This window comes from Acinonyx jubatus, chromosome F2 (genome assembly GCF_027475565.1).
Source record: "Acinonyx jubatus isolate Ajub_Pintada_27869175 chromosome F2, VMU_Ajub_asm_v1.0, whole genome shotgun sequence".
NCBI classification, from domain to species: domain Eukaryota; kingdom Metazoa; phylum Chordata; class Mammalia; order Carnivora; family Felidae; genus Acinonyx; species Acinonyx jubatus.
This window is the reverse complement of record NC_069394.1, coordinates 19442934-19470865: the sequence shown is the minus strand read 5'-3', so window position 1 is coordinate 19470865 and position 27932 is coordinate 19442934. Positions and strand designations below refer to the sequence as shown.

The window sequence follows — 27932 nt, the reverse complement described above, 5'->3', positions numbered from 1 at the left end:
ACCTCAGGGATAAAGGAGGACCATGGATAAGGGAGGACTACTCCATTAACCTCCCTAAGCCCTAGTTTCTTCACTGGAAAAAGCAGCATAGTAGTCAAAATAAGCATATACCTCGTTGTGAGAATGAAATGCTAGCACATATATGACATGCCTGGGCACTTAAGGAATGTCAGGTTCTACCCCATTTTCCATTTCCTTTTTTAAAAAGTGTATTTATTTATTTGGAGAGGAGAGAGAGAGAGAGAGAGAGAGAGAGAGAGAGAGAGAGAGAGAATGAGAAGGGGTAGGGAAGAGAGAGAGGGAGAGAGAGAATCCTTAACAGGCTCCACTCTGTCAGCACAGAGCCCGACTCGGGACTCAATCCCACAAACCATGAGATCATGGCCTGGGCCAGAATCAAGAGTTGGACGCTTAGCCAACTGAGCCACCCAGGTACCCTTCCATTTATTTTTATTATTATTATTTTAATGTCTTGATTTCAAGGAGAAAATAGCATACAGAATGCAACAGTGTATCTTACATAATCAACAACTATTTGTTGAATATTTGGATGTGGCTTCTTTGAGACTCAAGGAGAGAGTCACAATTCTGTGGAGAAGATTAAGAAAAACTGCGTTAATGAAAAGAATGTTTTTATCACAAAAAAGGCAGAAAGTTGATTTCTGTTTTTCTCCTTGATGTGAAGCATTACAATTCATGTTTTCAGGAATTCAGAGAGACATGAGGCAGAATCAGTCACTCAGAAAATAATCATTGAACACCTGCAAAGTACATTATACCTGTACATGAAATGACAAGATTTCCTGAGGGCAAGGGGATGAGCTTCACCTCTCAATATACTTCAAGTTTTCTTAGTCTTCCCCTCCCCAGTACTTAATAAGCCATTTTAGAAGGATTTTGACACCTTGTCTGTGGGCTGTTGGCCTCCAGCAACTTTTACCATTCTTAGCCTGTGAATTCTCCAGTGGTAAGAAATCATAGTTTTTCCTTAAATAAGTTTTCAAATGTCCTCATTTTTAAGAGCTAGTAATGTGTGTGTGTGTATACACACACATACACACACATATATAAATATATATACACACAATTTATACACACACACACACACACACACACAGAGACAATTTTTCCATCGGGCACCACTATGGGCACTGCTATAGATTTTGGCAGTCTGTCCCCCTTAGGAATGCTTGGACTCATGTGATCGATACCTTCCTTCTTGTCTAAGGATTTTGTGTTAAACATCTTATTTCTATACTTGCAGTCCTGTTGAGCAGGTGTTTTGACCTTAGAAATTGCAAGATGTCAGGATCTGTTCTTTATGGATCAATCGGAATTACAGGGATGATTGAGTTATTGCAATTTTTCAGAAAAGCAACAACCAAAGTAAACACATACCCAAATCATGTCGTACTATCTACAGAGGTGAAAATAAAAGAGAAGGTAATACACTGGCTTCTGAGGTTGAGCAAGTTTTATTTTTAAACCAAGATAGTAAGGTGAAATAGCCTCTCTTGGGTCAGTATTATCTTGGAAAAATCAGGAAATAACCAGGTAATTGTACAAATAAGTTTTAGAGTAAACTCTATATAAAAGTATTTTAAAAGGACCATATATTTTCACTGGAAGTAAAACCTATTTTAAGTATTTTGCATTGGGGTAAGTAAAGCTTGGAGAAGGTAGTGGGAAGAAATGGTGGGGGGCAAGTGGAGAGATAAAAATTGAGGCAAAAGTCTCAGAGATGCAACTGTTTTGTGGGGAAAGAAGGGTAATTTTATTGGGATGAAGAGTGAGATAAATATGGATAGGTCAAGTGGATTTGAATTATGGAAGGTTTTGAAGAGTACAATGAATAGTTTAGGTTTAATTTGGTAGGTGAGGGAGGGAAGAAATAATCTTAAAATTTAGAATTGGGAGGTACTTTGAGAGCCATTTAGGTCAATCAGTTGAGAGGTTGGTTGAGACTCCTCGGTCATGCCTTTGAAGGTTGACCTGCACCTGCTTTTATTGACAGAGATCTGTGGAGGATCTCTGTCTTTCCCAAGTCAGTATCTATGGAAATCTTGACCGTTAAAAAGTGTTTTCTTTCTTTTTTTTTAAGTTCATTTATTTATTTTTGAGGTGTGTGTGTGTGTGGGGGGGGGAGGATGAACAATCGGAGGAGGGACAGAGAGAGAGAGGGAGACACAGAATCCGAAGCAGGTTCCAGGCTCTGAGCTGTCAGCACAGAGCCTGATGTGGGGCTTGAACTCACGAACCGCGAGATCATGATCTGAGCCGAAGTTGGACGCTCAACCGACTGAGCCACCCAGGCGCCCCTATTTAAAATTTTTTTTAACGTTTATTTATTTTTGAATGACAGAGACAGAGCACGAATGCAAGAGAGGCAGAGAGAGAGGGAGATACAGAATCCGAAGCAGGCTCCAGGCTCTCAGCCGTCAGCACAGAGCCTGACACAGGGCTCAAACCCATGGACCGTGAGATCATGATCTGGGCTGAAGCCAGACCCTTAACCGACTGAGCCACCCAGGCACCCCAAAAGTTCTTTCTTGAATTGAGTTGAATCTGTCTCCTGTGGGCATACAGAGCACTCCTAATCCCCCTTTTGTATGTCAGTCATTTAAATAGTTGAAGACAGCTGTAGTGTCTTCTGGTCTCTTACAGCTTTTGAGCAGAGAAGAAATGTAATGAATGTGATGTTTATGGGATTGTCAGTAACTGTTAAGATGCAGGGCTCTGAATGACAGCTGAAATGCTCTTTTGGCTCTGGTTCAGGGATTGGGCTTTACATACTTGCAAATTGTCATGGTATCATTCATCCCAGGTTGGATATAGGACAAGTCAGTATGACTTTGATGTCATGTTCTTTTTAGTGGCAAGGTTTGACATTCTTTCCCGCCTTCCCTCCCTCCCTTCCTTCCTTTGTCCTCCCTTCCTTTCCCCCTTCCTTCCTTGCAAATACTTCTCTTCTGTGAAAGGAGTTGCATAGCACAATGGCTAAGTGGTTCAGCCCTTGGAGTTGGTCCTGGATTTTAATTTCAGCTTTCCCAGCTGCTCAATGTGTGATGATGGGCAAATTATTTAACTTTTCTAAGTTTCTAACCTTTCTTTTTCAATGGAGTGAGAACACCTACCTTGTAGTATGAATATCAGGCTTAAATGGAAAAGACACAAAGAAAGCATCTGATGAAAGTGGTCACTAAATGGCAAGTCTTTTTATTATTGTAAAAAAAGGAAACCATGACAACTGTTTGCCTCAGTCAATAAATAAATAACTATAGGGGCGCCTGGGTGGCGCAGTCGGTTAAGCGTCCGACTTCAGCCAGGTCACGATCTCGCAGTCCGTGAGTTCGAGCCCCGCGTCGGGCTCTGGGCTGATGGCTCAGAGCCTGGAGCCTGTTTCCAATTCTGTGTCTCTCTCTCTCTCTGCCTCTCGCCCGTTCATGCTCTGTCTCTCTCTGTCCCCAAAATAAATAAACGTTGAAAAAACAATTTTTTTAATAAATAAATAACTATATATATTTAAGTTTAATAACTAAATAACTATATATCTATATCAATGCCTATTGAGATCTATATCTCTCTCTCCCTCTTTATCTCTATAGATAAATAGATGGATAGATAGATAGATATAAAGATATATTTATATCTATATATCTCCTTATATTTATTATAAGGAGTTGGTTCACATGATTAGGGAGGCTAAGAAGTCCCTGGGTCTGCAGTCAGCAAGCTGGAGACACAGGAGAGCTGATAATGTAGGTTTTAGTAGGGAAACTGTTAGGTTCCAGGTCCCAAAAGAGCCAGTGTTGCAGTTTGAGTCCACCCCGTTGTTCCCTTTCACTTAGTCTTCTGTTCTGTTCAGGTATTCAGTGCATTGGATGAGCACCACCCACATTGGGGAGGGCAAGGTACTTTACCCAGGCTGTAGATTCAAATGGTAATCTCATCCTGAAACACCCTTACAGACACACTCCGAGTGACATTCGGTTCCATTCAACCAAATGTCTGGGCACCCTGCGGACCCATCAGGCTGACCCATAAAATTAATCATTCCACTAAATAACAAACTTCTAGGAAGTAAGAGGTTCTGCAAACAAATAATAAAAACAGAATAAAGGAAGAGAATGATGGAGGGGTGCTGTCGTAGATAGGGCAGACATCTGTCAGGGATGCTCTGAAAGGTAAGCCTCTGCCAAGACTGGACTAAATGGGTGCTAAGCTCACTCTGATTAATGTGAGCAAACACAGCTGAGAGGAGGCTTCTGTTGCTCACCTGCTAGAGGGACAACTTGTAACATTAATGTGACAGGTAACCAGTGGCCATCCATGTTGCCTTAGGTGAGCACATTTTCTATGGCGGTGGTAGCATGGACCAAACCTTTGGAAGACCTGGAAGCCAGCCCTGGCTGTGCAGAAACCACTGATTCATTCGCTTGTCTCTCTGAACCTCAATTTCTCTTCTGAAAAATGAGGATGACAATGGCACCCCCAAGAGTATTGCCAGAATCAGAATGTGCCTATGTACTGAAAAGCCCTTTTTAGAACCATTGGTAAAATAATGTTAACTCTTAAAAAAAAAAAATCTTCAGTGATGCAGCTGAAGCCAGTCTTGGAAATGAGCTCTTGGTTTGGAAATCTGAACTTAACCTCATGAGAGACTTAAGTGAAAAATTGTTCTGTGACCACAGTTTTCCTTCAGATGTCTTGGTTAATGAATGGCCTCGCTACGTATTTTGCTAGTGGCAGAGAAAAAATAATTTGAAGCCACTAAATGAATCTGAATCTGACCAGTTGTAGCGAAAATCATCATGAGAGTTTTTTGAGTGCATACTCAAATAATATGAGTAAAAATAGTGTACGCTCTCCTTTCATTCGGCCTCCAGCATTGGAAAAATAGCAAGTCAGACAAACCTGATACAATATCCCTGATCCCTAAGTAACTTTCCCAGCGTGATAGAGCACCAGGGTGGGAGGAGAGACCATGTTTGGGCTGTCGTCGTTCATTTTTTTCTAGTGCTTTGCCAGAGGTATAAATTATGTGAGAAGAGGTATTCCTTTTTAACAACACAATTCAATGTAGTTCCCATTCACTGATGTACTTCATGCCAAAAGCGGAGCCAGACAAAGGAGATAGAAAGATAAGATGCAAATTTCTCATCTCTCAATGAGTTCAGTCACATCAGAGAGGCAGAAATGGAAACAAATCGTATTAGTCCAGCACTGTGAATACAGCAAAGCATGTGCAAATGCAGAGACAGTGAAGAGGGGCAGATAATGAGTCCTATCTGAGGACTGTTGGAAAAGCTGCATGAAGTAGTGAAGTGTGACCTGGGTTTTGAAGGATGAATAGGAGTTTATCTGGCAGAAAAAGGCAGTTTCTGTCAATTCTCTCTTTTTTATTTTCATTAACTATGTTGGTGAATACTTTTATCCGTAAATACATTGTACCTATTTCTATATAAAGCATACTTAGGTCACTAATTTGAATGCTATTAGAACAAAAAGAATAATATGATATAAAAGGAAGAGTTTTAACTTGTAATTTCCTGTCATTTTAACCAGAGTAGTACCTCCCCCCCCCCACACACACACATACACAACTCTCTTTATATCATTCTGTTTATTTTGTTGTTGTTTTATTTTGTTTTTATGAGTAAGTGCCATACCCAGTGCAGAGCCTGGTGTGGGACTTGAACTCACAACCCTGAAATCAAGACCTGAGCTGAGATCAAGAGTCAGATGCTTAACTGACTGAGCCACTCAGGTGCCCCCTGATTCTGTTTATTTTTATAAAGCACTTTAAAAAAATCTGAATTCGGGGTGCCTGGGTGGCTCAGTCAGTTAGGTGTCTGACTTTGGCTCAGGATGTGATCTCATGGTCCATGAGTTCAAGCCCCGCATCGGGCTCTATGCTGACAGCTGAGAACCTGGGGCCTGCTTCGGATTCTGTGTCTCCCTCTCTCTCTGCCCCTCCCCTGATCATGCCCTGTTTGTCTCTCTCTCTCTCTCTCTCTCTCAAAAATAAAGATTTTGAAAAATCTGAATTTATGTTATCTTGTTAGATTTTTTTTCCCCTCACTGAGAAATTAAGCAGCTGGAAGGCAAGAACGTTGTATGTTCCTGGTTGCCCGGAACAGCGCCTGATATGTAGTAAATATTAAATACATTTTTAATAAGTAAATACATTTTATCCAGAAAATTAGTCTCATAATACCAAATTAATAAACAAGTTTAGACTAGACTGATTTATACTAATTCAGGGTTGTTGGGGTTTTTTTTGTGATCCACTGAAAAGCTTTTATTAAGCACTCTGGGGCAGTGGTGGAGGGGGAAGGTTCAGTTCTGCACCTTGTCTGGAGCAGCTGGCCTGGAGCACAGCCCCTGCAGACAGGTAGGGGTGCTTGAATTAGCTTTGATTTTCAACACAGAGTTCTACCATGATGTCAGTAGCACAGTAAAATTGGGATTAAATTATTGTTAAAGAGACACTTTTCAAAAGGGGTGTTTAGGTCCTAAGTGCATTTACAGTTGGAAGGGAAAAAGTTTTAGAGGGACAATTGGAAATGTTTGCAAATGGCACATACTAGCTGTGGATGTCACAGCAGGGGGAAGTTCTGTGGGGACACTGCTCCATTTTGGAGACTTTTTCCCCTACTTTCTAAATTTATATAATGTTGAGTACCTCACAGAAGTCTGTATAGCCCTGTGGCTAAAGCTTAGATTTTATAATTTTTTTAATGTTTGTTTTTATTTTCAGAGAGACAGAATACGAGTGGGGGGAGGAGCAGAGAGAGAGGGAGAGAGAGAATCCTAAGCAGGCTCCACACTGTCAGCAGAGAGCCTGATGTGGGGTTTGGACCCACAAACTGTGAGATCATGACCTGAGCTGAAATCAAGAGTTGGATGCTTAACCGGCTGAGCCACCTGGGTGCCCCTAAGAGCTTAGATTTTAAAGACATGTTACTAGGGTTTGCCACTCCTTCACTGTGTGACCTCCCCTGAGAAAATCACTCAGCCACGTGTATCACACTTTTCGTCCTGGAGTGGGACTGAGAATAATTGTATGTGTCTCATAGAGCTGTTATGACGTACATCACTAGACGAGAATAGAGGGCTTAACGTTTAGTATTGTGATGTACCTGTCAGATAGGGAGTTGTCATTTTCTCCTGGGGCCCCTTGTCATGCACATCCAGAAGCTGTAGGACCTAAAGGAAATTGCTCCTTTGGATGCTATCTGTGACCTCAGTGTTATGTTTGTGACCTAGCCCATATATTGGGTGCTTTCCTTTTTTTTCTTTTTTCTATGTTTATTTATTTACCGAGAGGGAGAGAGGGAGGGAGAGAGAGAGGGAGGGAACAAGTAGGGGAGGGGCAGAAAGAGGGAGAGAGAGAATCCCGAGCAGGCTTTGGGCTCTCAGCACAAAGCCTGATGCAGGGCTCCAACTTTGAAATGTGAGACCATGACCTGAGCAGAAACCAAGAGTTGGTGGCTTAACCCACTGAGCCACCCAGGCACCCCTGGGTGCTTTCCTTTGATTGCAGTTAGCTGCTTGTTTGTTTGTTTTTCTTTTTTCTTTTACACTCCCTGCATTTTCAGAATTGCATTTAGACAAAGACCATGTTAAGCCAAGAGCGGAATTAAAATACATTCAAGAAACCATTTTCCCTGCCCCTTTTCTTTAACTTTAAATACAGTGTAAATTTAAATACTTTAAATGAGAGCAAAAAGGATTTATTTTACTAAAATAATTAATTACAGAATAATGTTTTAACAATAAAATGATATGTACTTACCTCTTTTAAATGCTGTTTTAAATTACATTTGACTGCAGAGTTTTACACAATTATTTCCCTGGGCTCCCAAGTATGTCTGGTTTTCCACCACTTGATTCCTTAACACATTCCTTGATGCTTAATTTTTGTGGTTTTTTTTTTCTGATTGGTCTCTCTCCATTTGAGAATGCTGACATCGGTCACATATTTTCCAGTGGAAGGAGATATCATTTGTCATCAGTGCTGAATCTGGGCTGTTATTTTTTATTTTTTATTAAAAAAATTTTGTTTTTAACGTTTATTTATTTTTGAGACAGAGAGAGACAGAGCATGAATGGGGGAGGGTCAGAGAGAGGGAGACACAGAGTCCAAAACAGGCTCCCGGCTCTGAGCTGTCAGCACAGAGCCCGACGCGGGGCTCAAACTCACGGACCGCGAGATCATGACCTGAGCCAAAGTCGGCCGCTTAACCGACTGAGCCACCCAGGCGCGCCCCTGGGCTGTTATTTTTAATAAGATTTGAACATATTCAAAATTTAATAAAATTTGAATATAGTTTGAATATAGTTTTTAAAAGATTCACTGCAACAGCTGGAGTTATGTTTGAGATGTGTGATTATTTTTAAAAACATTTTTTCAGTTATCCATTTATTTATTTTGAGAGAGACAGAGACAGTGTGAGTGGGGAAGAGGCAGAGAGAGGGAGACAGAGAATCCCAAGCAGGCTCTGCACTGTCAGCACAGAGCCCGATGCCAAACTGTGGGGCGCAGACGGTTGAGCTTCCAACTCTTGATTTCAGCTCAGGTCATGATCTCACAGTTCGTGAGTTTGAGCCCCACATTGAGCTCTGTGCTAAGAACACAGAGCTTGCTTCAGATTCTCTCTCTCCCTCTCTTCATCCCTTCCCTGTTTGCATGTTCTCTGTCTCTCAAAATAAGCAAACTGAAAAAAAAACTAAGAAAAAATAAAAGAAACTGCCAAACTGTTTTCAGAATCGTTATAACATTTTATATTCCCATGACACAATGTATGTGATCAGTTTCTACACATCCTTGTCAGCATTTATTATTATCACTGTGTTTTATTTTAGCCATTTGATAGGTATGCATAGTGAAATCTCATTGTGGTTTTAATTTGCATTGCCCTGATGGCTGATGATGTTGAATATCTTTTCATGTCCTTACTTGCCATCAGTATATTCTCTTTGGTGAAGTATCTGTTCAAGTATTTTACCAATATTTTAATTGGATTGCTTGGTTGTATTTACTAGTGAGTTTTGAGAGTCCTTTATGTATTCTAGAAACTAATCCTTTGTCAGGTGTGGTTTGCAAATATTTTCTCTGTCTGTAGTTTCTCTTTTACTCTTATTTCCATGGGCTTTCACAGAGTACAAATATTTTATTTTGATGAAGTCAAATTCATTGACTTTTCTTTTTATGGATTTGTACTTTTGGTATCAACTCTAAACATTCTTTTTTTTTGTTTGTTTTTAATGTATTTATTGTCAAGTTGGCTTCCATACAACACCCAGTGCTCATCCCAACAAGTGCCCTCCTCAATGCCCATCACCCACTTCCGCTCTCCCCCGCCCCCCATCAACCCTCAGTTTGTTCTTTGTATTTAAGAGTCTCTTAACTCTAAGAATTCTTTATCTTGTTCTACATTCTATTTTGTTCCTAAGTTCTGTAATTTTTACTTTTTACATTTAAGTTGATAATCTACTTTGAATTTTGATATAAGTTATGAAGTTTAGGTTAAGTTTTATCTATCTATCTATCTATCTATCTATCTATCTATCTATCCATCTTTCTATCTATCATCTATCATTTGTCTATCATCATCATCTGTCTGTTGCATGGATGTCCAATCGCTTGAGCACCATCTGTTGAAGTAGTTTTGCACATTTGTATAAAATCATATTTAGATTTAAAATCATAGAGTTGAGCATATGTGTATGAGTCTATTTTTGGCTTTTCTGTCCATTTCATTGACATATGTGTCTATCCCTCTCAAATATCACATGTACTGATTACTATAGCTGTATAGACAATGGGCTCAATATCTGGTAAAATGGTTTCTTCCACCCTCTTCTTTTCTTCATGATTGTTTCAGCTATTCTAGGGTCTATGACTTCCCATGTAAATTTTAGAATAAGCTTGTCTATTTCTAAAACAAACAAACAAAACTTTTCTGGGATTTTGGTAGGAATCACATTAAGCCTGTAGATCAATTTGAGGATAATTGACCTCTCTACTATGTTCAGTTTTTTAGTCCATGAACACGGTAAACCTCTTCATTTATTTATATCTTCTTTTATTTCTTCAATCAGTAGTATAATTTTCAGCACACATATTTTGCAAATGCTTTATGTGCAAATATTTCATTATCTTTGGAGAAATTCTAAATGGTATTTAATTTATTATTTTTTCCCACTGAATGAGCACAAATTGTATCCCATTGTGATCTTGATTTTTTAATTACTGTGATCACTAATGTAGTTAAATATTTTCTTCATTCATTTATTGTTCATATATATTTCTTATTCTCTATTCTTATTGTGTATTCATGATTTATTTGTTCTCAGTACTGATTCTTTTCCAGTTTCCTATACTGTACTTGTCTACTCCCAGTTGTAACTTGTCTTTTTATTTTCTTTAAGGTGTTTTTGATGAACCACTTTAAAAATTTTAATATCATTAAATTTATCAATCTTCTCACATATAGTCAATTAATTTTTTTGCTTGCTTTGGATCCATATAGAATTTATATCTCCAGGTCAAAAAGACTTGAATGAGCTAAATAAATAGAAAATTTTTATTGGAAATAATTGTAAAATAGAAAATACCAGTTTTCATCATCCTCTTCTAAATGAGCAGGGGGAAATTGTTCCTTTTTAAGAAAGACCCTATATACAATGTACCCAAACAATTAATTAAAAAGTAAAACAGTATCCACCAATAGTTTTGGAAATTAAAGAAAAAGACTCTCCATTTGAAGTTCCCCCATAAAAACTGAGAGAAAGAGATTCTTAAAGCTTCAAAAGATTTTAATTTTCCTTGATTATTTCCAAAAACTAAATTAATTTTTATTCCATGACTTCTGGCAATACTACTATAATATTTCAGTGTAGTAGCTTTGTATTTGGTTATTAAGGAAGGGAGATTTGGTGCCCCAAAATGTAATATATAAACTTTGGATTGAGCTGTTCTGTTGAGCTGTCATAATGAGTATCTGATTATTTCATTGGCAAATACATTTTTTTTCCCCTTCTGGTAAAAGGATCTAGGTATTCCATGCATATTTATGTCTGGGGGGAAAAGAAAAACAAGATTTTTTTTTTTTAGCATAATGTAGCCTGGTAGGCCTAGGGACATATACTGAATTGCCTACTCCAACCATATAGGTTGATTATGTTTCCTCTGGGGGAAAATATATTCAATTTATTCATAATCACTTCTGTGTTTTGGTTTTCATTATATGAATGTATTTCAAATATTGTTTTATTGTCATTTTAATGTTAGATTACAAACAAAATAGGGATTTACTGGACAATTTCAAGAAGTTGACATGGTCACAAAGAAACATGCACCCACTATTCGTGATTGCCAGTCTTAATATGAACATTGAGCAAAGTTATGCAGCCCATTTGAAAGCACAAACTAGGGTATGAATCAATGCCGCTGAAGGTACTACCAATACTGAAGAACTCTAAGGGTTCTGAAATACACTAAAGATATGTTAGTATCTTGGCTCTGTGTGACGGTTAAGTGGTGGTTTTCACCTAGTCAAGCACAGACCACCCTCCATCAGACAGCTCTTGCTTTGTCGCAAAGATCACTGCCAGCTGAGAGTTTCCCTGAGCGTAAAGCTCAGAGTGTAGCACTCTGGCCGCAGGGCATCCTTTCCTGGCTCCTTATTCTAAAGCCTGATTGAGCTATTTAAAAAGATAAATTACGAAGTGATTTTTAGGGACAAAATCTTACCGTTACATAGAGACAGTATACGAAAGAATTTGAATTTGGGTAAACTCCTGGGCCCTTTCCCAATTTTCTTCTTCCACAAACCCTCCCTGTGTATCTTTCTTAGATTAAATGCATGGCTGCGACTTTTCCGTGGCCTCAGGAAGCCCGTGTTTCTCTTCTATCACTTCCGCCAGCACACTTATCAGCTCAGGAGAGTCGCCTCTCTGCTTTCTGGCCGTCGTGCCATCTGTGCTGACTCTCCCACACTGGTTGCTAAGACCTTTCTTGGAAAGAATCTACAGGCTAAAACCCAAATCTGGATGATTTTTCACAGACAGTACTTTCTAAAATACACAGAAGTCTTGAGTTGCCAGGACGGTGTGAACCTGCCAGTGTTTTGCTAACTATTTCCAGAACATTGGCCCTGCTGCCAGCTGTAACCACAAGTTTTCCTAGTAAGAATGCATTTAAGGGAAGAGTTGTAAAAACATGGTTGCTTTCATAGGAACTTTATTGTGTTCTTAGCACTAAGTTATCTGAAAGGTGTAAAATAGAATCACTCTTTTCAAAGTTCCAGCAGTGATATACTTCTCTGGTTTGTGCTGTGCAGAAGTGAAGTTTTTCTGTGAAACGCCAGCTATCGCTGACATTGTAATCCTGGTTGATGGTTCCTGGAGCATTGGAAGATTCAACTTCAGACTGGTTCGGCTTTTCTTGGAGAACCTGGTTACAGCATTCAGTGTGGGCTCAGAGAAGACACGGATTGGTATATGTTCCATTATTAGCAGAATAATGTGTAAATCTGCTAGGAAGCGTCATAAGAGATTTCAAAAATTTTTTACAGAGCGGCTTCCAGAATTCCGGGATCAACTATCATGATATTCCCAAGAGCGCAAGTTTGGATCAATAAATATTTATTCCCACTAATTTATGCTGAATGACACTGTCATTCAGTTAATCATTAAACACATTTTAATTTCCTAAAAAGTCAAAATCTTCTCTGCCTAATAATAATAACTTCTAAAGTTGCAGCTGGTTTAAGAATTTATCAGGTATAAGCTTTCTTTTTATTTAAAAGAATCAGCTGAATCCAGTGGAATTTTGAACTAAGAAAATTGGAAATTGGAAATAGTCTTATAGTACAAACTAATCTTTGCCAAGTTAATTCCAGCCAAGATAAAAAAAAAAACACAAAAAATGTTATGAATCTTTGAGCAATATGTCTACTTTATCATATACAGTCTTATAGTTCCACTTTTTAAATAGCCTTTAAGGAAAGCCATTCCTTTGAGAATAAAAATGAACCAATAAATCTAGATCATTTATCTACAAATACAATCAGATTTGTTTTTTAAATACCAAGTGCCTAATTAGGTGCTCACTTCTAAATGGCTAGAAAATATGTACATTCCTCCTGCCCCAAGATATGTCCAAACTAATTCCTTAAATTGATGCCAAGAATTCCCTTTGAAAATACATAGTGAGGCAGAGCAAAAAATTGTTACAAAGATCAGGCCCTTTATTATGCTAGTTTCACGAACAGTCCACTAGATCTTTGAATAACTCATCATTTCTGGGTGGGCTTTCTCGTCTTTTTTACCAGGTCTTGCACAGTATAGTGGTGACCCCAGAATAGAATGGCACCTGAATGCCTTTAACACAAAAGATGAGGTCATCGAAGCTGTCCGGAATCTACCATACAAGGGAGGAAATACATTAACAGGTATGTTCTGTTCAGTTCATGTTTTAGCAACATACCTTGCCAAAGATTAGTTTCATTATTTCTTTCTGCCACTTTGTAAGGTTTGGCATAGTGCTTCCAAATCAAACTAAAACCTAAACTTCTTAAGTGGCTCTTTTCTCAAACTCAGCATTAAGAATTAAAACCCAGACACCCCATTTTTTATGCTGTATGAATATAATATCCCCAGAATGGTTTGGCTGGGCCAGAAGGAGACAGAATGATCCTGAAGGCTGACAGTCTTTGCCAGCTGTTCTAGCTTTTGCCATTCATTCGCTTCTTTTCCCCTGTTTTCTCCAGCCACCCCTTCATTTAAACAAAAACAAATTTCTACCTTATTTTCAAGGAAGGTATTTTCTTTGGCCTTGTTTTGCCATAAGTAGTTATCATAAAAATATTTGTGTATCTTTGGCTCACTGGTATTTTTGATAAAAAAGGAGTGTAAGAATATTGAGATTATAATTATTCCAGCCACAGAGGTTGTCACAGGTTTTAACCTTGGTACACGCTATTTTCTTCCATAGACGCACAACGTACATGATTGTTTTAAACAGTATTGATGCTGTCAGTGGCTTTTAAGTAAATTGTTGAAATCTTGATAATTTCTTTGCCAATCTGAGGCATAATCTTTTTGTTAATACAACAGAAAACTTTATTAAACATAAATCTTATAACAATATTGCAGTATTTCTTTTTTTTTTCTGGATGAAAAGTGTCCCACTCAAAAGTCAGGAATTCAGTGATCATTTTGGATCTGTCCCCACTATCCCTAAAAAAAGAGAGAAAGAATATTTGGTTCTTCAGCCCAACGTGTATTGGCCATGAATTTAATATTCTTTATAAATGCTAGTTACTGAAATGATGGAGTATTCAGTTATTTGTCTTACCTCTATTCTGGTGTTATATTTTTCATCAGATCTGTTGAGTAAAGAGTCATTGTAAACAGGAAGATGAAAGTTCATATCTAGTAAAATATTCTTGTAGCTCAATAAGTTATTCATCTTATTGTTATATTTTGCAGAATTGGAAGGCTTTTTATTAGAGATGGTTGGTGTGTGTTTATTTTATCCCCCAGGTCTTGCTTTGAACTACATTTTTGAGAACAGCTTTAAACCAGAAGCAGGAGCAAGGACTGGAGTGTCCAAAATTGGCATTTTAATCACAGATGGCAAATCCCAAGATGACATTATCCCACCATCCAGAAACCTTCGTGAATCCGGTGTAGAACTGTTTGCCATAGGTATGTGCTATTCATGGTCCTGTCTCCACCATGGCCACAGACACACAACCACTTAAAACAATATATAATGCAAAGTTCACTTCATTGAAAGCCAGAAGACCTGGCTAGTTTCTACTCCTGGCTCTAGGGGGAGCCAGTCTTGTGATCTGAGCCCAGTTTGATTCCATGTAAGATGGAAGTGGTGGGAACTTTCATGCGCCCTACAGTGCAAGGCTCTCTGGGTGAGATACCGTCGATACGGTGTTGTGAAAAGCAGCAAGTGGAATGCAAAAGTTAGGCACATGTTTGTTAGCTTTTAGTTAGTGACAGCTTTATCTTTAAACCGCTTGATGCAGGTCTTTTCTCTGGTAGTATAGGGAGAAACCAGTTTACTGTTTTCGCGGAATTAAAGTCCCACAGCTCTTTAGAAAGCAGGAAGTTCTAGCTATGCAGTATTATTTCTTTATAAGGTATCATTCTCATGGAAAAGGAGACATGTGGCACACATTCAGAATAACTGCAAAACATTTAGATGATGTCACTGCTCTAGATTAAAATGTTTACGTTCTCTTTGGCAGCAGCAAGGACTTTTACTAAGTAGAGACCAAGCAAAACAAAGCAAAATAAAATACAGTAAAACAAGGCAAAACAAAATCCCCAAACAAGCAACAATTCCTCTGACCCATTCCTAGATTTTCTACTGGAAATTGGTTTAAAGAGTGTTCCATTCAAGAAGTTTGTGTATCAGCCATTGTGGTGGGTGCTGGGGCGCAGAGATGAGCCGCGCAAAATCCTTACAAGACAAATTCCTTCCAAGTCATCATGACCTTTTCTTCTCTTTTCCAAGCTGTTTGCAACAAACTATTTGGTTTGGAAAGGTGAGAGAGAGAAGAGATTTGGGGCTATCTTCCCCAGAATATACATGTTGTTGTTGTCAGGGTTTTCTTTTTTCCTAGAATATTCTTTTTCTTTCCTTTTTTTTTTTTCTTTTGAGAGAGAGGGAGAGAGACTGTGCACACATGCATGAGCGAGCAAGGACCAGAGACAGGGAGAGAGAGAATCCCAAGCAGACTCCATGCTGTCAGCACAGAGCTCTACATGGGGTTCAAGCTCATGAAGGAACTGTGAGATTGTGACCTGAGCCTGACACCAAGAGTCAGATACTTAACCACTGAGCCACCCAGGCGCTCCTCCCTGAAATATTCTTATATAAATACAAACTTGTTGGTTTTACCTAAATGCCATCAAGAGCTTTTTTGACATGAAGCTCATTGTCTCTTCATGCACTCAGTGTTATTTTGTTCCTGTGGACACAGATCCAACTGTACATTTTTTAAACATTTTTGTTAATATTTTTTAATGCTTACTTATTTTTGAGAGAGAGGGGTGGGGAGGGGCAGAGAGAGGGGGAAAGAGAGAATCCCAAGCAGGCCCCACACTGTCAGTGCAGAGCCTGACATGGGGCTCGAACCCACAAACCGTGAGATCATGACCTGAGCTGAAACCAAGAATCAGATGCTTAATACGCTGAGCCACCCAGGTACCCCAGCTATACATTTTAGAAGCTTTTGTTGAAGTCCTTCAGGCAAGAAACATCAGAGAAATTTACTTAATTTTTAATTTTTATTTTATCCTTTTGTCCAACAGAGGAAATCCTTTTGGATGACCAACTAATGGGGTTAATTTATGTGTTTTGTCTCCATCCTGTTGTCTTATTGGTAATGAATGCATGAGTTTTTAAACAAAACTTTCAGTGACCTCATACAGATGTGATTTGGGCTTTTTCTCTGGAAATTACCTGGAATTCATTAGTATTTATTATCTTATAACCCCCTGAAGCAAATAGCTTGGAGACAGCCAGCACTTTGTCACTTAATATGCCAAGGTTGGAGAATAAATTACATGGTACAGCCAGGCATCTGAGAAGTAATTCATGCTGCCCTAGGTAATCTCTCTTCCTTGCTTCCACAGTACCTTTTTTTAAAGAAAGTACACTTACATGATTACAGTGACAGGGATTTATAAAGAAAGGCTCCTTGTTTGCTGAAGACTGGGGAAGAGAAATCTGCCTCCGCACCCATAGAACCCAACCCTGTGCCCACCTTTTCTATTTATGCTTCCACTTACTCATTTTAATGTGTCGTCTTCTGAGAAGCAGCATGAGAAAGTGGTTACGGGCACATGACTTTGGATCTAGACTACCTGGGAATCCCAACTGTCCACTGACTGGTGTGTTTCCTTAAGCAAGCTAATTAACCCCTCTGGGTGTCAGTTTACTGATTCATACAATGGGAGAAACAATAGTGCCAGACTCCTAGGGTTGGTTGTGGGGATTAAATATGTTCATTGTAAATGAAACACTGTAGTTCCCAGGATAGAGCAGGTACACTCGAAGTGTTAGCATCCGCTGCTAAGAAAGACTGGAAAAGTTGCATGGGGGCTGAGGATTTTCTGTCCCCCACTGTTCCCTGCTGCATTCTAAACATCCAGCACTGGGCTTGACTTGTAGCAATGGAATTTCACAAACACTGTGGGAGAACCAGAGCTTCCCTATTTGCATTAGCAAAATTGCAGTGGTTTCTAGTCAGCCAGTTGTACTTAAATATGTTAAAAAATTGTTTTGCCCCCAAGCTTTCCCTTAATGCTATATAATAATACTATAAATAATCAGAATGGTTTCTTTATGTATATAATTTTTATTCCAATAGTAGCTCTCAATTTCAGTAAACTTATTTTATAGAAATTTAAACCTAAGGTTTTGATAGTTCAGAAAGCTGGCTTAATTACTGTTGCTTTGGCAATATTCATGCAAGACAAATGTTAATTTCACTAATACATCTTCTTGCTAAGATATACCGACCAAAATTAGGATATAATCATTTAAAAGAGATTCTGAAGGTGACTTTTACAAAACACTCTAACATAAGATGCACCTCTTTAAAGTAGCAGATGCTTTGATTGCAGGTGGGGGGCACTGATGGCTGGTGTTTCAAATGGGGCATGAATGTCACAACCCTCCCTGTTGTCCTCCACACAAGGGGTGAAAAACGCAGATGAGAATGAACTGCGGGAGATTGCCTCTGAACCAGACAGCACTCATGTGTACAATGTCGCTGAATTTGACCTGATGCACACAGTTGTGGAGAGCCTGACGAGGACAGTCTGCTCCCGGGTAGAAGAACAGGACAGGGAGATCAAAGGTAAAACAAGGAACAGAGGGCGGTCATTCTGTGCATGTGGATATTACCCTGTGCAAAAGTCTATCATGGATTATGAAAATTCTTACCATTTTTTTATGTTGACTTTCTAAGAGTCCTTTATTCCCCTAAGACGTGAATCATCAGAGTAGAAAAGGGAATATACTGACATCCCACTGAGAGAGGAATAGTTTAACCACTAGATAATTTTCTCCATGGTGTTGCATTTAGACCACCATGTTTGTTTGCTTTTTTTAACTAAGCTTTGGGTTTTGAGATAATTGTACATTTATATAAAGTTTTAAGAAAGAATGTAGAGAGAGATCACGTATACTTTACCATTTCCCCTTATGGTAACGTAACAAAAGTACAATACAATATCCCAGTCAGGATACTAGCATTGATAGCCACAACACAGAACATTTCCATCACCATGGAGATCATTCCTATTGTCCTTTTATGGCCACATTCGCTTATCCCTCCCCACAACCTCTCCCTCACCCCCGACAACCACTAATCGGTTCTCCATCTCTAAATGTTTTCCATTTTGAAATTACATAAATGGAGTTATGCGGTATATACTCTTTGGGGACTGGCTTTTTTCCTTCAGGATAATTCCTGGCCATTCATCTTGCTTGTTGCATGTATCAGTAGCTCTTTCCTTTTTACTGTTGTGTCATATTCCAGGGTACAGATGGACCACAGTCTGTTTAACCATGAACACATTGAAAGACATCTGAGTGGTCTCTATTTTTGGCTGTTAGAAACAGAGCTGCTATGAACATTCATGTATAGGTTCTTGTATGAACATAAGTTTTCTTTTCTGTGGGATAGTGCCCAGGACTGCATTTGCTGCACCATATTGTAGAACCATGTTTAGTTTAGCTTAGTTTTAGTTAAGAAACTGCCAAACTATTTTTCAGAGTGGCCGCAGCATTCTACATTCCCACCAGCAATATATGAGTGATTATGTTTCTGTGCATTGTCACCAATATTTGCTGTTGTTACTATATTTTATTTTGGGCATTCTGATAGGTGTGTGGTGATATTTCACTGTGGTTTTCACTTGCATTCCCCCGATGACTAATGAAGTTGGACATCTTTCCACATGCTTATTTTGCATCTGTATTTGCTCTTTGCTTGTTCATGTCTTTTGCCCATTTTCTAGTTAGACGTGTGAGTGTGTGTGCATGTGTATGTCTAGTTTTTAACTGTTGAGTTTTGAGAATTCTTCATTTATATTTTAGGTACTTATCCTTTGTTAGATATGTGGTTGGTTAACTATTTTCCCCCAATCTGTAGCTTGTCCTTTCATCCTTTTAACAAGGTCTTTTGCAGAGCAAAAGTTTTAAATTTTAATGACGTCCAGTTTATCAATTTTTCATTTTATGGTTATTGCTTTTGGTATCAAGCCTAAGGATTCTTGGCCATAAATTGTAAAAATTCCCCTTTGTATTTTTATTCTAAAAGTTTAATGTTTTACATTTAAGTCCATGGTCTGAGTTAAATTTTGTAAAATATTTGAAGTTTAGTTCAAGGCTTTTTTTTTTTTTTTTTTGCCTATCAACGTGCAATTACTCCAGCACTACTTACTGAAAATGCTCCGTTTCTGCTACTGAATTGCTTTGTACCTTTGTCAAGTATCAGTTAGGCAGATCTGTGTGGGTTATATCTGGGTTCTCTAATCTGCTCGTTTGAATCTATGAGTCTAACCCTTTTCTAATGTCATACAATCTTGATTTACTGGAGCTCCAGAAGTCTTGAGATTGAACAGACTGTGTTCCCCCTCTCCATTCTTCTGTTTCAAAATTGTTTTCACTGTTTTACTTTCTTTACCTTTCTATATAAGTGTGAGAAGAATCTTTTTTTTTAATTAAAAACATTTTTTTACTGCGTATTTATTTTTGAGAGACAAAGACACGGTGTGAGTGGGGGAGGGGCAGAGAGAGAGAGAGAGAGAGGGAAACACAGAATCTGAAGCATGCTTCAGGCCCTGAGCTGTCAGCACAGAGCCCGAGGCAGGGCTTGAACCCACCAATGGTGAGATGACCTGAGCCAAAGTCAGAGATTTAACCAACTGAGCCACCCAGGTGCTCCAAATGTGAGAAAAATTTTTATCCTACAAAAAATCTTGTTGGGATTTTGTTTGGAATTGCATTAAATCAATTTTCAATTATCAAATATTAATATGAGAAGAATTGACATCCTTCCTGTGTTGATTCTTCCAGTCCTCAAAATTGGTAAGTCCTTCCATTTGTTTAGATGTTCTTTGATTTCTTCATCATCATTTTGTAATTCTCAGAATACAGGTTCTATACAGATTTTGGTCTATGTACATCTAAGTGTTTCAGTTTATTTTGAGTGATTTTTATTGTATTTTATTTTTTAATTTGGTATCCACATGTTCATTGCCAGTATATACAGATCCAATTATATTTTTGTATGTTTATTTTGTATCCTATGACCTTGTTATTTGAACATGCTAATTAATCCTAGGTTTTTTTTTCCTCTAGATTTTCAGGAATTGTCTATTTAGGAAATAAATCATACCCTTCACAAATAGGGATAGTTTTATTTCTGTGGTTTTTATCTCTGTGCTTTTTATTTTCTTGCCTTATTTCACTGGCTAAAATTTCCAGCACTGTGATGACTAGGAGTGATGAGATGAACATCCTTGCCTTATTCCTCATCCTGGGAGGAGAATTTCTGCTTTTCAAGGAATTAGTTTATTCCATAGAATTTGTAGAATATAGGTGTGGAGAGTTATTCGTAGTATTCCCTTATTATTTATGTCTGCAGGGTCTATAGTTTTTCCCCCGATATAGGTAGTTTTTGTGTTCTCTCTCTCACTCATTTTTTCCTTTTTCAGGCTTGCTAGAGGTTTGTTCTTAAATAAAAAAACAAAAACTTTTCAGAGAACTGGCTCTTGGTTTCATTGATTTTCTCTGTTTTTCTTCTGTTTTTAATTTCATTGATCTCTTATTTTCCTTATTTTCTTTCTTTTACTGGTTTTGAGTTCATCTTGCTCATACTTTTCTAGATCATTGAGGTGAGAACTTAAATTACTGATTTGAGATGTTTCCTCTTTTCTAATGTAATTACTTACATGTGATAATTTTCCTTCTCAGCACTGCTTTAGAAGAGCTCTCCAAATTTCAATATTTTGTATTTTCATTTTCATTCATTTCAAAATATTTTTTGATCTTCTTTGACATGTCCTCTCTGACTCATTGATTATTTAGAAGTGGTTGTTTGTAGTTTCACAGTGCTTGCATGTTTTTCTAGTACCTGTCTGTGATTAGTTTCTAGTTTGATTTCATTGTCATTAGAGAACATTCTCTATGTGATTTTTACTGTTTTAAATTTTCCAGTGTGTGTTTTATGGCCTAGAATGTAGTTTATCTTGGTACATGCTCTGTGGGTATGTGAAAAGGGTGTGTATTCTGCTGTTGTCATGTACAATGTTCTATAAGTTTTGACTGGATCCCGTTGGTTGATGGTCTTGTTGAGTTCTATATCCTTGTTAATTTTTCTGTCTAGTCATCTTATCAATGGTTGAGGGAGAGATGTTGAAGTCTCCATCTATAATTATGGATTTGTCTATTTCTTCTTTCAGTTCTATGGGTTTTACTTTACATATATTGCAGCTTGTTGTTTGTTGCACACATATTTAGGATGCTATGTTTTCTTGGTGGATTAGCCATTTATCATTATGTAATGTCCCTCTTGCCTTTACTAATTTTCTTTGTTCTGAAGTCTGATATTAATATATTTGTCTGATATTAATATAGCCATGCCTACTTCCTTTTGATTAATGTTTACATGATACAACTTTTAAAATCTATTTATGTTCAACCTACCTATATTATATTTGAACTGAATTTCATGTAGACATATGGTCATATGTCTTAATCCACTCTGATAACCTCTTCCTTTTAATTGGTATGTTTAGGCAGTTTCCATTAATGTAATTACTGATATATTTGGGTTTAGGCCTGATATTTATTTGTTGGTTTTTTTTTCTTATTTTTTCTCTCTGGTTTTCATTTCTCTGTGATCCTTATCTTTTTTTTCCTTTGGGTTTCTTATAGTTCTTAGAACTCTGTTTTTGTGTATTCATAGTGGTTTTTTTTTTTTTTTTTTTTGGAATTTCTTCGTATGGCTTTTTTAGTGGTTGTTCTGGGTATAATGTTATATATACATATAAATTATTCCAGTCTGCCTGTGTTGACATTTGGCATTTTGAGTGAGGTGTAGTTATTACCTCTTTTCAAGTTCCTTTATCACACCTGTGTATAATATAATTGGCTTAAATGTTTCCTCTTTTTATCTTCAGAACCGCATCAGAAAATATTATAATTCTTTAACTATAAAACATAACTTAGGAAACTCAAAAAGAGAAGTAAAATATATTTATCCATATTTTTATGCCCTCATTCTTTCTTCCTTTCTGTGGCTGCAGGGTTCTTTCTTTTCATTATTGTGTTTTTTTTTTTTTTCTATTTAAAGAACTTCCTTTACTCATTCTTTTAGGATAGGTCTGTTGGTGGAAAATCCTCTGATTATTAATTTTATTTCATCTGAGAATGCGTTGATTTTCTCTTCATCCTTGAAAGCTATTTGTGCTAGATATAAAGTTTGGGATGGACAGCTCTTTTGTTTTAATACTTGAACAATGTGCCACTTTCTTCTTGCCTGCATGGTTTCTGATGAGGAATCTGCTGTGGCTAGAATTTCCCACCACCATAGATAAGGTGTCATTTTGCCCCTGTGGCTCCTAAGATTTTTCTTTTGAGTTTAGTTTTCAGAAGTTTGGTTGTGGTATGCCTTGGTGTCAGTTTCAATGGTCATTTTTGGGGGTACCCTTATTTCCTTGAATCCGTAGTTTATTTATTTATTTATTTTGCCAAATTTGGGAAATTTTCAGGCATTATTTCTTCAAGTACTGATTCACCGCTAGATGTCCTCTGACACCATCCCAGAGGGGACAGGGAGTGGTGTTTCAATACTAGTAGGTGGGGTTGGAAGTCCGGGCTCTTCATATGGTCTCCACTGATATCACAGATGGGGGTGTGGTGGAAACATTTGTTACCACCTGTCAGGGGTGATTATCTCTCTTCCCTACTTGACCTTTTCTCACACGGCTCTGGCTGTGGGCTGGGAGGGCGAGAATGTTGGGGCATGCCATTACAGCCAAGAAAGTTGAAAGTGTTGGCTACCCACTTAGTAGCCTTTGCTGACATGAATGGGGGTGGGGCCACAGGTTTTTTGTGTAGTATTTGTCGAGAATAGAACAGTTATTGCCTGAAATTTTTCTGTCTTGGCAGGCTGACCCTTTTCTTGTCCTTTGGCTGGAGAGAGCAGGCTTTGTTGGGGCTTTTTTTTTTTTTTTTTTTTTTGTCTGTATCTATTGGTGTTTCTAGGTTGCTGGATTCTTTAGTTCCATGTGTAGGACAGATGAGGTGAAAGGAAAACTCAGGAACTCATCACTGTAGTATTCCTTGGGTCCTGCCATCCCTTATTTGCCATCCCACATACAAGGTTGTGATCTGAGAAGAGGGTGATATCCATATCCTCCTTTGAGAATTTGGTTTTATATCCTGCTTTCATTGTATCCAGGGTGTGGAATGATTCTATTTGGCTACATGTCTTCCATCATTCCTCTTTCCCTGGACCAGATCTCTTGGGACTAGGTTGGACAGCCAAGCGGTAGTTTCTTGAACACATTTTTCTGAGTATCTTAATGAGACTACTTTAGAGACTGACTTTTCCCACAAAAAAACTCTGCATGTGGTTCTTGATAGAGCGTAGAATATAGTTCCTAACCACAGTTAAGTATTCAATAACTATGGTTTCCTCCCCGCCCCCCCCATCATTATTCTGGTTACTAAAGTCCCTAGATGGTAAGAAATCCTAAAGGTCAAGGACTTTTAAATTTACATGTCCCAAATCTTTTATAGAATCATTTGTTTTAACATGTATATAATACACACAAAATGCTAATATAGTGTCTAGCTCATACTGAGCTATTCAGTATATGTTAGTTGCCTTTTCTTCTCTTTTTACTTTCAGATACTGATCATTTGTTGAATTGAAGTCTTCGGAAAAGACTGTACCCCTTGATGCTTAAAAATATAGACACTTAGGTCAAAAACTCAAGTACCAATCTCAGCTCTGATATTTACTAATTGTGAGAGTTGGTCATTATTTAACTTCATTGTACCTTGGTTTTCTCGTACCAAATGGAAACAATAATAGTAACTATTAGAGTTAAATAAAATAATACTTCTAAAGAACTCAAGAGAGTACCTTTAGATACACACATGCTCAATCAATGTTGTGTTTTTTTTTTTTAATTGTTATATAGCAATGTCTTTAAGAAAGTATTTTGGAGTCAAGGCCTGGCTTATTTAAGTCCATATTCTCAGAACCTAGCATAGTGATTGGTACATAACAGGCACTTAAATGTTTCAGTGTTTCAAATGTCAGAATGAATAATTGAATGAACTTGGCTAGAAATGAAATATTAGAGGTAGCATGAAACCAATAGGCATTTCTAACTAATGGGGTTTCCTGGGTACATAAGAAGTAAGTTTGGGAAAAAGGTTCACTTTATGTGTTTCTCTACTCTAGCGTCAGCCCTTGCCACCATTGGGCCGCCTACACAGCTGATTACTTCTGAAGTCACTGCCAGGAGCTTTATGGTTAACTGGACTCACGCCCCAGGAAAAGTGGAAAAATACAGAGTCGTGTATTATCCTGCCAGGGGCGGAAAACCAGACGAGGTAATAAGGAGACGATATTTTCAAACCATTATTTTCATTCTCTCTAGTCTTCCACTGTAGTGAGGACAAGAGAGAAATGCATATATGAGGAGATGATTCTGTCACAAACATTTAAAATTCTTTGGACTGAAGTACATTTGCATGTGTCCACTTTGTTCTCCCATCTCTCTGGTTATGGCATTTATACCTTCTCCTCCCACCTCTGTCAAATAACCCTCGGGGCTGGTCATGTGTTCATTTCTAACATGACTTATTTTGACTTTTCTTCTTTGTAAAATCAATATGTTCTAAAGCAGAAGGAATCAGTAGTTAATTACGTGGCCAGAGTCCCTTTTTGCTATTCATGTATTCTTTCTACTTTGGGAGTGGTCTGAACTTTCTGCCTTAATGAAGTATGTACGTTCCAAATTATGTGGTCATATCGTCCTCCAGGGTTTGGGATTTCCTAGACATTTGTGGAGAGATTAGTGCCATAGAGAAGCCACAGTAAAGTATCTGTAGCCAGCTTTTTTCATGGTTTGGCCATCACAGGAGAGAATACCTATTGCCAGATGACTGGGTCTTTCCCATTTCCTACCTTTGACACAGTAGTCACAGGGAATATGTTAAAATGTGATGAAATTTCCCTTTCTTGCTTTCTTTTTGAAGTGCTGACCTTAACCTTTTGTTGTTCCAACCTCTGATTGACCTCAACGTGTCTCACAATTTTTTATGTATTATGGCAGGATTTTTAATTTTTTTCTTGAATGTTAGAGAAGTAGATCTGGGAGATTTAAATCATCTGGACCCCCTGGACCCCCCCCCCCCCAAAAAAAAAGTGCTTCCAGTGGTTCTTTTTCATGACTACTAAATCACTTAAATGCTTCCCAAAACTCCATGGAAAAATATCACACATCAACTGTTTTAAGTAGAGGTGGTTAGGATAACAGTTAGCCAGGGAAAGACACTCTCCGTCGGGTATGGATTACTAAGGGACTTTTGGATATATTCCATGAAAGGTGCCTCGCTTCACATAGGAATTCAAGGAGAATTAACTGCCACAGTGGAAAAGAGGATGTGGCACAAGTAAGAAAATATTTAATGAGGGGCGCCTGGGTGGCTTAGTCAGTTAAGGGTCCAACTTCGGCTCAGGCCACGATATCGCAATTTGTGAGTTCGAGCCCCGCGTCAGGCTCTGTGCTGACAGCTCAGAATTTGGAGCCTGCCTCGGATTCTGTGTCTCCCTCTCTCTCTGCCCCTCGCCTGCTTGCGCTCTGTCTTTCTCTGTCTCCAAAATAAATAAACCTTTAAAAAAAATTAAAAAAAATTTAATGAAACATTCTTGCTAGAGATATTTTGCTGTTTGGTTTCAATTCTACATGTCAATTCAATTCAATTTCATATTCTCGTTCCTTGAACTGTTCTTTGATCAGGTGGTGGTGGATGGAAGCGTATCTTCTACGGTGTTGAAAAATTTAATGTCTTTAACTGAATATCAGATAGCAGTCTTCGCAATATATGCTCACACGGCTAGTGAAGGCCTGCGGGGAACTGAAACCACACGTATGTATTGAACGTCTGACTTTGTATGGCGTTGCTTCAGTGGCCTTTCCTAAACTGGAATTCCTCTCAGGTTGTCCTGATGGCCATCCTGAATCAAAGTCATAGAAAATAATAGCGGTGCCTTACGTGGTATTGGCCCATCCTGTAATTGCACTTGGCAGGTGCTGCCTATTGAGAGGGATATCATAAAACTTGGGTATGTTTAGGTGGTTAAGGGTGCAATACATGTATTAACTCAACAAATGTTTGGTGAATGTGTATTATGAACTAATTTAACTGCTGACTCATTCACGTCTCCTCACTGTCTCTGATTGATTGTGTTGTTGACGGGTATCTGTTCACTCATATATTTGTTCATTCAACCACCCATTCTGTCATTTACTAAGTGACATGACTGTTTTTAATTGCTGCTTCATGTCAGACTCTATGCTTGGTGATGGGTATAAAATAATGGTCAGAAGAGTCTCCTTGCTCTTGACTGGCTCCCAGAGAAATGTGCCCATCACTGTAGTGGGTTATAAGAAACTAGAAGATGTTGTTTCTGCTTTTAAACATTCACTGTGTTTTCCCTCTCAGAAGGGGTTTGCATGGCTGTACGAACATATTTAAGGATGAATATCATCTGAAAAATAAGCAAGCACGCTGATAAATGGCCGAGGATTAAAAAAAAATTATCTTGCAGTTGCTTTACCCATGGCTTCTGACCTTGAACTGTACGATGTGACTGAGAATAGTCTGAGGGTAAAATGGAATGCAGTGCCCGGAGCCTCAGGATACCTGATCCTCTATGCTCCTCTCACAGAAGGTCTGGCTGGGGATGAAAAAGAGGTAAACACATGCTGTCTACTAGAGTCCCAGAATCTTTGACTTCCTGAAAATGGATTTTTTAATTATAAAAATTTAATGTATAATACTTAGAAAATTCACATTAGTAAAAAGGGGAAAAAATCACCTGTAATCCTGCCACCTAGAAATCGCTATTGTTAACATTTACTTAAGTCCTTTTCAATGCATTTTTAAACACAGCAAATGGGAATGGTTTTGTAGTCTTCTGTTTTCATTTTGTTTATTGTGAATACCTTTTCATACCATTAGAGAATATTTTATATGTTCCTTTTAAACAGTTGGTTCGTTGGTTTGTACCAGGTCATGTTTAATTAATTGCATGTTATTGGACACTTAGATAATGTGTTGTATAAATATGCTTTTGTGATCATTCTTAACACGTAACTTCGCAAGGTTGTCAGATTATTTCCTTAGGATACATTTGTAGAAACGGAGTTTCTTTTTTCAAATGGCGTGCAAATTATTAAGGCTTATGCTAAGCATTAGCAAATGATTCTAGAGAAATTTGTTATAATTTATATTGCTATATGCAATTCACAAATGGCTATTTCCCTCTATGTTCACTGACTTAGAAACTTTTTCTTACCAATTTGAGAAGTAGAAAATGTATTGCATTGGTATGGATTATTTTTTTTTGCATGTATTCCATTTTAAATGTTGAATCTTTGACTTTCAAATGATTTAGTCTTTGTTTTTAATTTATAGGGAATGATGACTATAATATAGATATTCAAGGAATAAAGAGGAAATGTCTGTAACACTTGGGAGTATGAGACCAGGCAGATAGACTGATTAATAGGGGGGAGTTCAGAACTCAAGTCTTTGATATTGTCTAACCATTGTCTTTAACATTGCCTCTGGC

The 27932-nt window shown here is 38.0% G+C and overlaps 1 protein-coding gene across 5 annotated transcripts in view; it reads left to right on the top strand.

The window, feature by feature from the left end:
- The window catches only part of COL14A1 (collagen type XIV alpha 1 chain), a 210291-nt gene that overhangs the window by 40176 nt on the left and 142183 nt on the right, over positions 1-27932 (top strand). For all 5 annotated transcript variants that reach the window (XM_027063985.2, XM_027063987.2, XM_015085660.3 and 2 more), the window contains exons 6-12: positions 12351-12506; positions 13344-13463; positions 14557-14721; positions 17739-17900; positions 24531-24682; positions 26095-26224; positions 26907-27052. In XM_027063985.2, coding sequence (XP_026919786.2) covers positions 12351-12506; positions 13344-13463; positions 14557-14721; positions 17739-17900; positions 24531-24682; positions 26095-26224; positions 26907-27052 — 1031 coding nt within the window. The remainder of the gene's footprint in view (positions 1-12350; positions 12507-13343; positions 13464-14556; positions 14722-17738; positions 17901-24530; positions 24683-26094; positions 26225-26906; positions 27053-27932) is intronic.